The sequence below is a fragment of the Xylona heveae genome, assembly GCF_001619985.1.
Source record: "Xylona heveae TC161 unplaced genomic scaffold L228scaffold_7, whole genome shotgun sequence".
Lineage (NCBI taxonomy): Eukaryota > Fungi > Ascomycota > Xylonomycetes > Xylonales > Xylonaceae > Xylona > Xylona heveae.
The window spans coordinates 832,161-844,494 of NW_017264199.1; the positions used below are offsets into that span (position 1 = coordinate 832,161).

The following is a 12,334-nucleotide window of genomic DNA, read 5'->3' on the forward strand; positions in this document are numbered from 1 at the left end:
ATATCCAAGATGGGATATACAGAAATTTCTTGTAAAGCAAGAAGGGGATTTGGCGACAATGTCAATCATGCCACATGTATCTGCAGCCGCCGGTACTGTATCGTTAAGAACGTGCTATAAGAGAGTATCCACTTCCCTGGAGCACTTTTTTCAATTTCTGTACAGGAACTTCCTTCGTTTTGTTCACTCCTACGTTTCTACTTCTTGTTTGATCTTTCCTCTCTCTCTCTGTCTCTTTCGCCAGCAATAATCCAGCATTTTTTCGAAAGTTTTCGCTCCATCAAACAGAGTTCAAATCGCATTATAACAGCTTCAATTTCCGAGACTGTCCTCAGAAGCCAGCCATTCTTTTTTCGTCTAAGAAATTTTTGTTGTATTTTATTTTTGAGTCTCTCTCTTTGACCAATTATTATTATCCTTCCGACGTCTCTGGCCTCAATATCAGTGCCGAAAATTATAAGAATCTTTTCCCGGAAGGAACCCTTTTCTTTCACCATCATGAAGGGGCAAATTATTGGCTCTGCAATCCTGCTCGCATTGGATGCAGTGGCTGCAGGCCCTCTTCGGCATCCTAATGCACATCGGTAAGGCCCCTATTGGATCTCTCCTGGATAGCCAACTCATCTGTTGTTCAGCTACGCAAGATCTGCAATTTTTCCGAATCATACAACAATCTCCACAGCGACCTTTATGACTTCGTCTACTCAATTGCCGTCCGACATATCACAGTTCAGTACATCTGCGTCTACTCCAAGCATACAGGCATCTGAAGGCTCATCCCCTTCTTCGGCACTGTCTTCCAACAATGATTCCCCGTCATCTACATCTCCGATCTCAAGTATCCCCTCAGAAGAGGTCTTAGCTGCGGCTGCTGGTACCAGTATAATCCCATTGGTCCCATTAATGGTGACCTCAACGGTGGACGCAGTCACGTTCTACCAAAATGGCAAACCGGTTGCAACCAAACTAGCCACTACGCTGTCCTTTACCTCATTTTCGGAGGCAGTACAAACTGCAAGCCTCAGCTTCTCCACTGCACCGGCATCTACAGAGACATCCACCGGGAGTCTTTCAAGTGCCTTGGCTGCTGCGTCCACGACATCAGAAGAAGGAACGTCAAGCGCTGCAACCTCCAGTTATGGGGCTCAAGACTTCTCTAGTAGCTCTCCGTTGAGCTCTTCGACTGAAGCAACGAAATTGGGAAACTCGTCCGTGCTCGCGTCATCCACGATCATTCCGCACGCCACATCGCATTTGAGTTCAACGGTGAAGCCAGGCACATTCACCTCAGAAGTTACCTCATCAAAGCAGCCTCAAAGTTGGACCCGTCAATGGACATTTCATTCTGACATCAGCGCGACAGCATCCTCGTCCTCGTCTACTCAGTCTTCAAGCATTTCCGGTCCTAGCGCCGCGGGCTCTGTATTAACCACGCAGACGCCACAGGTAGTATCTTCTACGAGTCGAACAGATGCCGATCAGTTATTTGGGTCTTCGGTCCCCTCAAGCGCATTCCCAGCAGCCACAACCACAATATCTCTCGACTCCACTTCCCACGCTACCGTCATAGTATATCCTTCAACGAGTCCTGGAGCTTTACCTGCGTTGCAGACATCTTCAGAAACACCAGCTATCGGTGACTCCACGAGTGCTTCTGCAATAATAGCTCCGTCAGGCTTCTCCGGCTCTCCTACAACAAGCGGATACTCTCAATCAACAAGCAGTGACGCTGTCGAGGGAATCATCAGCAAGTCTCTGTTTCTGCTTTCGAGCGCCTCGACATTGACAAATCACGCTGAGCCGGTGCAAACGTTGGCACCCACAACGATCATCCCGGGCATCACTATTGTCCCACTCGTACCGGCTGGAGAGATTTTCACCGTGACACAGACTGTTACGGAAACGGTTACAGCTACTGTGCATCATTAGAGATTTTGTCTGCACTTGATTAATCAGCCACTCGAATTAGTACGGTTGATTTGAAGTGCAAAGTTTACTCGGCGGCCGTGGTGTTGAAGTTTTAGACTTGATTTGAAGCGTTTCAATGCATTGTGCGGCGTATTGGATATAGGCTATGGATATGGCACGTTTAATAATTGATATTTGAGTGCATTTAGGAGAGTTTATGTACTCGTAAAAGAAATAGAAATAGATGCATATGGTCCCTTCAGTTCCTTTATGGTTATTTTCAAATTATTTGTGCAAGCATGCCTTCAAGAATTGAAATAATGGGCTGGACTCCTTTTTAAATTATCTTGATATTCGAACGGGTTTCCCATTCAATTAAATAAAACGAATTAATATTAATAATTTTTTTAAGGGGAAAAAAAAAAATATTGGTATTTATATATGAATTACTTGTATAAGAGTTATTAACGGCGGTGGATAAATATCGGACTACATTGGATACCATTTAACAGCTACATTTAGCGTATGCAGGGGACCTTTCGGACGCTGTTTCTCGATGAAAGAAGTCTCTGTTCCAGGGCTCTCGCAAGGGTTATACTGGCCGGACAAGCGATGGTATATCCGGAGATGCCGTTGACAGAAGACCCCCCGGCAATTGACAGCATCAGTATCCCCCCGAAATATCTCCGACTCTATCACCCCTTGCAGATTAATGCCCTGGACCAACTTTATCGCTCAAAGTTATGGAACCATTGAAATAAATATACAATTGACTTTGTCATGTTTCATAAATGACATCTCAATGGCAACATTCTCCTTCAAATATTACCTTGAAACGTGACGGCAACACCAGACGTTTTTAGTCCAAGATACAGCTGGTCCAATTCTATCCCACACAACATTTAGCTCTAAAGCTTAACTGTTCGGCTCATGAGCTCATGACAAGGCTGCATATCGGCGTAGCATCACCACAACAATTTTTCCTTCACACTGCTTTACGATTTGACGATTCTGGACTGATCTAACCGACCACGCTTCACGACCAATATTCTGTTCTCAAGATTGACTTGACTCGCGATTATACGACTACCGCGCGGCCGTTGATTTGCGCGGTACTCAACTCCTTGACAACGTCGTGGCGCCGCAACAGCAGAAGAGAACACCATTTGTCTTTACCTGAAAGAGCCTGAGGAAGGATACGCGTTTCAATTGACCACGACTTGAATCTGTCGCCTTATTCTATCCGCGCTTCGTTCGTCGGCAGCTACTCTCGACTACATAACCGCGTTTTGTTGCCGGATTTCCATACCACCGCACAACGGATGATCAGACTCGGACTGCTGCGCGGCGTTGTGCGCTGAAAAATCGTCCCAATCTTCCAATGTCTGGTTATCCTCCTGCCTCTGCGGGGCGAGGCTTCCACATGACTACGCAATTGCCAAGCGCAAGCGCAGGAGCAGAAGGAAGGAAACCGGCCACAGGAAGCCCACACGACCCTGGCGCAGCATTGGGACGTATACCGGCTTCTGTCCCGCAGCATTCACGCGGCGCATCACCTATAATCAAATCAAGACTGGGTTCCTCAGAGGGACTGTCATTACCGGCCTTCGAAACCTTTCTCAGTGGCGCTAGATCCCACGGGGATCCGATGCCAGGCCGGAACGCACAAGACGCTGGTTTCCCTGGTCCGGGACTGCCGGGATCGCCGCCATTGATACCCGGAATACTAGAGGCACAAACGCATCGTGGATATGATGATCGTGGAACTGCGGCGGCTGCGGCGGCCGCAGCAGCAGCAGCCGCCACTGCTGCCGTAGAGGGAAGCGCTGGCGCATCTTCCCATGCAAGCCCCGGCGGCGAAGGCAGTACGCCTTCCAAGGTAAACCGGCTACGAAAAGCCTGCGATGCATGCAGCCTACGAAAAGTCAAAGTATGTTAGACTCTGCTCCCTTTAGCCCAACCTCCCTCTGCCCCACGAGATTTCTCCAAACTCGCTCTATATATATACATATATATATATATCCCCCATACTAATACACCACCTCAACCCATTAGTGCGACGAGAGCGGCCCGCCATGCCGCGCATGCGCTTCGCTCGATATACCATGTACATTCAACCGGCCAAGCCGGCGCCGGGGCCCTCCAAACCGACACGCCGAAGCGCTCAAGCGGCGACGTTTGGACGGGCTGCATTCTCCTAGTCATGTCACTGTCCCTGGTCCTAGCCCTGGCACTGGCCCTGGTCGAGGCGCCGGTCTTGGTCCTGGTCCTGATGCCGATCCTACTGCTACTTTACAATCACCACCAATTGGGCTCGGGAATAATACTACTGCTACCACCACAAATACAACTACCAATACCACCACGAATACTTCTTCTGATCCTTCCTCTCCCACATACGCCGCACAAACACTCGCCTCTCTATCAACACCCCATCAACCCCTCTCTGCCGAAGCCATATGCTCGATATCCACCCTGCGACTACTCATCGACGACTACTTTATATACATGCATCCTCTTGTGCCCATCCCGCACGAGCCTTCGTTCCGCGCTGCCTTTGAACGGCGCGAAGACCGGACGAACCCGACGTTTCTCTCCCTCTTGGCATCAATGATTGCATGCCTGGTTGCGTCGTTTCCGCGCAAACCGCGACAGCGACTGACCACGAAGCGCGAGCGCTGGCTGTACCCCACCTCCGCCAGCCTGGTGAACCAGTGTCGGAAAATCGCCCTCGAGGCGCGCGGGCCGGGCTATCTCGACCGCGACCTCAGCGTGTATGATTGCGCGGTGAGCTATTTCCTGGGCTTGTCCGGCGCGTATATGCTTAACATTCGACAATGCTATGTCTATTTTGAAGAATGCGCGGCGATATTGAAGACTTCGTCGAATTTTATGATTCCCACGCCAGGCGCAAGTGCGCCGGATAGCTTGTTGTCTGATTTTGCAATGGCAACACTATCATCGTCTTCGCGGCCTGCCGGTGCGTCAACCAGCAGTCCGACGACAACGACGACGCCGGCGACGGCGACGCAGCACACTAGCACGGCTGCCGGGGCGGACTCACGCGCCGAGGTCAATTATGATAAGAATAACAACAATACTAATATTAATAATGATGATTCATATTACGATGGATTCCGCGCCAATCACGCAGATTACATTGTGCAGGAGCTCGGCCGACGACTGTTTTGGTTGATGTTTGTCGGACTCAAGTATGTTTTCCTTTTCTCTTTTCCTTCTCTTCTTCTCCTTTTCTTCTCTCCTTTCCCTCTTCTCCTTTCCGTCCTCTACATTTCCCTTTCTTCTTATCTTGTGTCCTCTACATTTCCTTCCTCCATCTTTTACTCACCAACGACTGCAGAACGCTCCGCCAACTCGGCCTCTTCTTCAACGAACAGATCCTGCACCCTCCCACGCCGACAACGCCGTACCCGCCTCTGCCCGTCGAAGTCGACGACGCGTTCATTTTCCCAGACCGCATCGAGCACCAGCACCAGAACCAGAACCAGCAACAACCTGCGGGGTCAGGGTCAGGGACCATCTCCGAGCTCGTCGGGTTCAATTACAACGTCAAAGTATACCTGTCGGACAACCAGCTCAGCACGTTTGAGAATGCGTACGGCGTCGGCGAGTTCTTCGACTGGAGCCGCCAGCAGGCGCTGTTCCACCAGTGCTTGCGCAATGTGAAGAGAGTCTTGGACAGCGTGCCGCCGGAGTTGATGCTCAGACCGGGCAAGAGGCCTGGCGAGTTTGAGAAGTACGGTCCTTCTCATCATCATCCTCCTTCCCATTATACACATCCTCATCCTCATCCTACTCATCCTTCTCATTCTCATCCCCATCATCATCCGGCTCCGCCTTCTCATCATCCGACTCCGCCTCCGGCTCCGCCTACTTTTTCTTCTTCTTTTTCGGCGGCTGGACAATATTATTCTCCCTCTGGAGGAGGAGCAGGAGGAGGAACGCCTGAGCGGCGGGTATACGAGAACGGAGGAGGAAGACCAGGACCAGGACTAGGCCCACGACCAAGTGCAGATATGCACCCTTGGGCAACAGCAACAGCTACGGCAATGACTACGTCCGAGAATAGAGATATCCAGTATGAAGTACAAAAGGCAAACATCTATATTAGTTGGCTGAGCATCCGATCATACGTTGTCGAAAAGTACTTTTCCGTAAGCGATGTGCAGGGCGGCGGAAATACAACAAGGTCAGATACAGCGCCATCGACGACATCAGCCACACCAACGTCTGCGCCAGAAGATGCCCCCCACTCAAGTCCCTATCATCGTCCGGGGAGAGTCGGTGCTGCTACTGCCGCTGCTGCTGCCTCTTCTCCGCCGGGCGACTTCGATCTGGTGAGGCAGGAAATGGCAGCCGAGCGGGAGACCATCATCAAGGATCTCTTGCTTGTCATCAGGAGTATAAGTCAAGTCAACATGGAGCCGAATAATGGAAGCTTGGTAAGGTTTTGATCTCTCCCTTCATCCTTTGACGGCTTCTCCCCAAAGGCGTATTGGCCGAGCATCCAGCTGACCATGCGGACGTGCAGATTAATAAAATTAGACAAGTGGCTTCGACGCTCCTGAATGCGCCGCGGACGCGCAAGGGAAAGTTGGCGCTCAAAGTCGAGCAGGATCTCAAGGCGATTCTTGATCTCCTAGTGAATCTTGAGCGTCTCCAGCCGCCCACCAACAATGCACCCGTAGGGGATGCCGAAGAGAATGAGCTGCGGCATTGGGCGAGTTTGCGGGAATACCAGACTCGGTTTTCAGATATTGGCTTTTACAGCTTATGATTTTGTGCCGCGGTGTCACGGTTCGGTTTTGGATGAGCCTAATTCTTTGAAGGGTATCTTTTTTTTTTCTTCGGCGTATCGCAGCTTGGTAATTCTCGTGGGCGTTATATGCGGACTAAAATGTCGATACTACGGCGTTGTGCGTTGTGCGTTTGGATAGGCAGGAAAAGTAAAAGAGAGGGCGAGCGAAAGTATTTTTTTGGACCGCTGAGATGCAATGATAGTACAGAAGGATACAAAATGAACTTGCAAAAAGTAAAAATGTCCGTATATAAACCATGCGCCTGACTATATGAAAAGGGATTCTGAGCTTAGACGTTATCAACATAGGGAGGCTCAACGTCTGCTGATTCAAGACGCCTTTGCTTCTCGAGTCTGACCACCCAGAGCGCCGACCCAGCTGCCGTCGTCATTAAGAAGAACATGCTGAGTACCGGGATAAGTTGGAGGATTAATGCAATGGTACCAAATCTGTGGTGCGAAAAGCATTGATATTAGCGCTGACAGGATAATGGAATGAAATAAGCCACAATTTACGTACGCTGTGTATGCGCGTTGTCTTTGCCGAACAAACGCTTTCCTTTCCGACTTGCTGAATTCCAGAAATTTAAAGTATCGCCAGTGATGCAACGGTCCCGCTCGATACCCAGTGAGAATGAGAAACAAGGGCGTGCCCACTACCGGAAGGAAGTTGAGAGGGAGGAGCAGGACAAACTCGATAATCTGTCGGAAGGAGAATGGAGCATAGACCGAGGACTGAGTGGGTTTCCCTAATCGTCTGGCCGGATTGCTTTCTCCATAAGGGTCCACTGGCCGTCTTTTCGCAACGAGGTTTTCTAGGCCATGATCGACAAGAACCTGTCATTGGGCGGGCTACTGTCAGCGATCGTCCCGAGAAAAATGACATTGTCCGTTATTCATGAAAACCCAATTGCCGGCCTGTGAGGGGAGGCCCAATATTGAACAGAAGAGAGGTGAAGTTGTGTAAGACTAACCGCGTCAAAAACATCGACCAGCGTTTCATCTACTAAAAATGCTTCAAAGAGAAGCGCCACGATGGCGGCGCCCTCGCCGAGCACTAAGAATGCGCCGTTGATCCATGCTAGGTGCCGCCCGTGGAAAATGGCAAGAACGGCGACCTGAGGCAGATAGGTGAATGTGAAAAGGATCGCTAGGACGGCGATTGAGAGGAGAAAACACGGCAAGAGGCGCGCTCGAAGCAGCGGGTGCAAGTACCGGTGAGAAAGGAAAAAGTATATGCCCTAGTGACGAATGGAAGGGTTAGTCGTTTACTTTTTCTCAGCTGCTATGATTATGTAGCAAGAGACCGATGTATTTGGGTATTTTGGCATATATGTATATATATGCATCTTATTCCAGCACAGCTTCAAAACGCACCTTGAGCGGATATACCCAGGCCGCACCGGTTACAGAACGACGCGGGACCGGTGTGTGTAGAAGTGGTTGTTCCTGGTTAGGAACACTGAATCCCGTCGCCATAGCTATTTTCGAGCAGCGCGGAGGAGAGAGGGGATCAAGAGATCCAGCTGCTCATAGATGTGGTTGACTTTCAAGCTGCGGACAAACACATGAAATTGTCGATGATGCAAGACTAGGCAGCTACTTTCGCCTGCGGTAAATGTGCTCAGCGCAGATTGTTACGCATTTTGTTGCTTCGGTCCGCGTCGGAGCTGTAAACTTATCTGATTGAACTCTTTTAGGTAAAGGCCCGTCGTTAAGTTAGTGGAGGGGCGAGGGGAGAGAGAGTCGCGAGACAGTTGGACCCTTGACCAGGTACTAAGAAGTCGCTCGGAGCTGAGAATCGGACAAAGGCTTGGCTTCAGACTAGAACACTCTCCACAGAAGCTTATATGGTTTAGACCCCTGTGCTGAAAATCTCCTGGCATGAATCTCGTTCCTTGTTAGCCTGAAAGTCATATTTGAAGTATTGACGTTTGTTCGAAACACCGTAGTCTTGTAGACGCTAGAAATCTTCAAGAGAGCGAAAGGGACGGACACATCTAATCTGTGCCGATATCTAAGCGAAAATTCAACCAACTGCACCCAGGACACCCCACTACCAACCTTTGACACACGACTGCCGTTGATCTTGTCGCGGGCATGACTCACAATGAAAAATTGGCTTCAGTATACATGTTGAAGGGCACTCTGGGGTTTGTAGTAGGTAATTATGTTTTCATAAAAAGCTTGTAGCGTTCATTGAAGGGCATCTCATGTAGATTTCCGTCATTAGTTGGAATGATATTGCCGTCAGAGTCCGGTTTGCCAAACACAAGATTCAAGGCACAGAGGGCGGGAAGAAAGGAAACTCTAGAACACCTTGAACAAGCCACTACAGGTCGAGCACACGTTCCAGTTCCATGGCTCGAGGATGCTTAAACCTGTAAACAGAAGCAATGAGAGAATACCAGTGCATCCAAAATAAATACAGATTAATGTATGAGCTGTATATATAAATGCAAATTCTCCCCCGCATTTGAGACTCGCTCGAGGTTCGGTCCCCTGTCAAGCATGCCGAGGTGGTGGCAGGCACCCCTGTTGGTTATCGAGTCTGTCAAGGGAAGGGCGCACAAGCGGATAAGTTTCCCGCGGTTTTGCAGCAACCTGATTCGGTACGAGTTTTTTGGCTTCAAGATCTTCCGACGGATCCACATAATTTTTTTGGTGAAATGAGCCTACTCCATACGACTCAACGTTTATAATCTGGAGGATGACACATTTTCCTTTCCGTTCGCTTGCAACGCCAACACTATAAAGTCTGCCATGATCTCAAATTGTTTAGTTAACTAATTACTTTTAAGAGACATGACGCAAATAATTTCTCTCAAACTCTACACTGTCGACCACAAGCCATACCATCAGACTTCTCAGTCAATAAGTTATTTCTGTCCTGGCTGTATATAAGAGCACCAAATCCTTTTTTTTTGTTCTTTTAAAAAAAAATAAATGGGGAGGGATTTGAAAAATATGCTAGACCGTTCAAAGTGTACCAATGTCCCACACTGCGCGAATGCTGCTCCAACTGTCCGCTGCAACAGTTCGAGTGCACCCACAAAGGAAATGGGCCATGACGCAGACAGGCATACCGACGAAGAAAAACGGCCAGAGTTGGAAGCAAGGAGCATGAACAACCAGGAAAAGGAAGATGACTGCACCGATAATGAGGACGACACCCACACACTTGATGACGATGATGCTCGTGACGAGGAGGGCCAACGCGCCGACGAGGAAGTAGGTAGAGCTTCCACGCGGCTTAGTATCCGCAGATCAAAGTCGTCCTGTCGAGATCCTGGGCCGCCACCTGACGGAGGTCTCACCGCATGGACGCAAGCCGTCATGGCCCATTTGGTCGTTTTTGGCACCTGGGGTTACATCTCGTCTTTTGGCGTTTTTCAGACGTACTATGTCGAAACGCTCGGCCATGAACCATCGGATATATCCTGGGTGGGATCCGTCCAGATTTTCCTTCTCTTCTTCGTCGGGACATTTTCTGGGCGAGCCACAGATGCTGGGTATTATAGACACATCTTCGTTTTTGGAACCACCCTCCAGTTGCTCGGCATGTTCACGACATCTCTGTGCACTAAATACTGGCAGCTATTCCTAGCGCAAGGCATCTGTACCGGTATTGGTGATGGGCTCGTCTTCTGCCCCACAATAGCGCTCTTGGCAACATATTTCTCCAAGAATCGAGCGCTCGCGCTTGGCATTTCGGCGTGTGGAACTGCTACCGGAGGGATGATCTTGCCGGTGGTTGTGCAGCAACTGCTTCCTAAGATTGGATTCGGCTGGACCGTACGCGTGATTGCTTTTATTGTTTTGGGAACGCAAATGACGGCATTTGCATTTACGAGGACTCGGCTTCCACCACGTAAATCCGGAGCTTGGGTTGAATGGGGGGCATTTCGTGAGCTGCCCTATGCGCTGTTTACCCTTGGCATGTTTCTCTGCTTTTTGGGGTTGTATTTTGCCTATTACTATGTAAGTTTGAATCACCTAACTTCGAACTGGTGCCCACCACTTTGCGTTTTGACATCTGCTTCACTCAGTGACGCCAGAGTCAAGTACTTGATCCTTGCTGACGAATACCTTTCTCCGTAAAATAGGTAGGTTCCTATGGCCGAGATATCATCGGTGTCAATCAATCCGACTCAATCACTCTACTGTTGGTCATGAACGGAGTTGGTATCGTCACTCGTTTGCTGTCAGCCTTCGCCGCAGATCATTGGTTTGGTTGCATGAATCTGCTGATACCATATGCCGCCGGATGTGGATTATGTCTCTACGGCTGGTCCGGTGCTCACTCGCGCGGAGGATTGTTTGCATTTGCAGTTGTATACGGTATGGTGGCATCAGGAATGCAGGGCCTCTTCCCTGCAACTTTGTCGAGCCTGACAACCGACCTGAAACGCACAGGTGTGCGGATGGGTATGGTTTTCTCAGTCATTAGTTTTGCGTGCTTAACAGGAGCTCCCATCGGAGGGGCGCTGGTTCAGCGTGGTAATGGCCATTACCTTTACGCCCAGATGTTTGCTGGCTCAATGTTAGTATGTGGGTCGTTGATCTTGCTCGCGGCCAGGACCGCCAAGATCGGCCTCAAACTTGCGAGATTTTGAACTGGTGCCCTGCTTTGACCACGGAAAATCTGGTTTGTGTTTGACCTGTTTGGTATTGCATCGTTTCCGGCGCATGGCATAATTGTTTTTATTCTCTTCTTTGCATTTGAAGGCCATTTGTAGTGGCGTAATCGTCTTCTCTTTCAGCCTGTCCAATCGTTGCCGCCAATATGCACAACGCATTGCGCTCGCGGTTTATGGAATCAGGAATGGTTGTAAAAGCAAACTCGCTTCATGTCTCGCTCTAATCGATCAAACCCTCTGCTTTTGAAGGAGCATTAATGGCGCTGAAAGGGGTTTGAGGCAATTTTGGTTGTCATAATTCTTGTCACTGTTAAATATGAAGCGAGGTGAATGCGGTAGCGCTGACTAAAGTTGTGTTACTTGCAAAAAAGCTAATTAATTCGTGATTTGATCAACAATTCCAGAAAAAAAAAATGTCCAAGAGAAGGGAGATAAAAAGGTCAAGGCAATATGCGGAGACCCCGCAGGTTCTTCTCGGGCAACAATCATCCCTCTATGGCCAAAAGGGCCAGGTAAAGGAATAAAAGTCACCCTAAGACCATACGCCCCGATAACGGGAGAATTAGATGCAACTCCTGTGTTGCTTAAGTAAAAAAAGAGTGAATTGGTGAAATCGGATTCAAGGCTTAAAAAAAGAGGTGCGACAAAATCAAGAATAGCTTAACCAAACGATGTGATATCCGGAACATTGAACATTGAATTCAAAAAGAAAAACGCCTAAAGCATGGCATATAGTTCCTCCCTGGGTATCTCCAGATAATAATGGAGTGAGTTGGGTTGTCATGACGTGAACGGGTCGTATCAAATTCATTAAAGAAAATTCGTAAACATTCGTCAGTCTCGTAAGTTGTGGGAAAATCGACGTTTAAAAGGATATCAGCTGAGCCCACCCAGCCAACATCCCTCGTGCCATTAGAGGCTTACAAGAGTCCACCTCGTCAGCAGTAGAACCCGTTATAAAGGGGCT

At 49.1% G+C, this 12,334-nt stretch overlaps 4 protein-coding genes across 4 annotated transcripts; 3 read left to right on the forward strand and 1 right to left on the reverse strand.

Moving 5' to 3' along the window:
- Positions 1 to 417: 417 nt before the first annotated feature.
- Positions 418 to 2,074, forward strand: L228DRAFT_261884 (hypothetical protein). Its single transcript, XM_018334374.1, has 2 exons — positions 418 to 584; positions 636 to 2,074. Exons 1-2 carry the CDS (start codon positions 499 to 501, stop codon positions 1,927 to 1,929), a joined length of 1,380 nt encoding a protein of 459 aa, XP_018187306.1. The 5' UTR covers positions 418 to 498; the 3' UTR covers positions 1,930 to 2,074.
- Positions 2,075 to 3,331: 1,257 nt separating this feature from the next.
- Positions 3,332 to 6,764, forward strand: L228DRAFT_278020 (hypothetical protein; the record flags this gene model as incomplete). Its single annotated transcript, XM_018335636.1, has 4 exons — positions 3,332 to 3,838; positions 3,964 to 5,120; positions 5,270 to 6,371; positions 6,461 to 6,764. The coding sequence occupies 4 exons, from the start codon at positions 3,332 to 3,334 to the stop codon at positions 6,704 to 6,706; spliced, it is 3,012 nt and encodes a 1,003-aa protein (XP_018187307.1). The 3' UTR covers positions 6,707 to 6,764.
- A 177-nt stretch (positions 6,765 to 6,941) lies between these two features.
- On the reverse strand, positions 6,942 to 8,285 carry L228DRAFT_159150 (hypothetical protein). The gene is made up of 4 exons (XM_018329378.1): positions 8,105 to 8,285; positions 7,702 to 7,968; positions 7,248 to 7,564; positions 6,942 to 7,177 (listed from the first exon to the last, which is right to left on the reverse strand). Exons 1-4 carry the CDS (start codon positions 8,204 to 8,206, stop codon positions 7,018 to 7,020), a joined length of 846 nt encoding a protein of 281 aa, XP_018187308.1. The 5' UTR covers positions 8,207 to 8,285; the 3' UTR covers positions 6,942 to 7,017.
- A 1,305-nt stretch (positions 8,286 to 9,590) lies between these two features.
- Positions 9,591 to 11,700, forward strand: L228DRAFT_248485 (putative MFS monocarboxylate transporter). The gene is made up of 2 exons (XM_018332861.1): positions 9,591 to 10,708; positions 10,834 to 11,700. The coding sequence occupies exons 1-2, from the start codon at positions 9,674 to 9,676 to the stop codon at positions 11,341 to 11,343; spliced, it is 1,545 nt and encodes a 514-aa protein (XP_018187309.1). The 5' UTR covers positions 9,591 to 9,673; the 3' UTR covers positions 11,344 to 11,700.
- Positions 11,701 to 12,334: the final 634 nt, after the last annotated feature.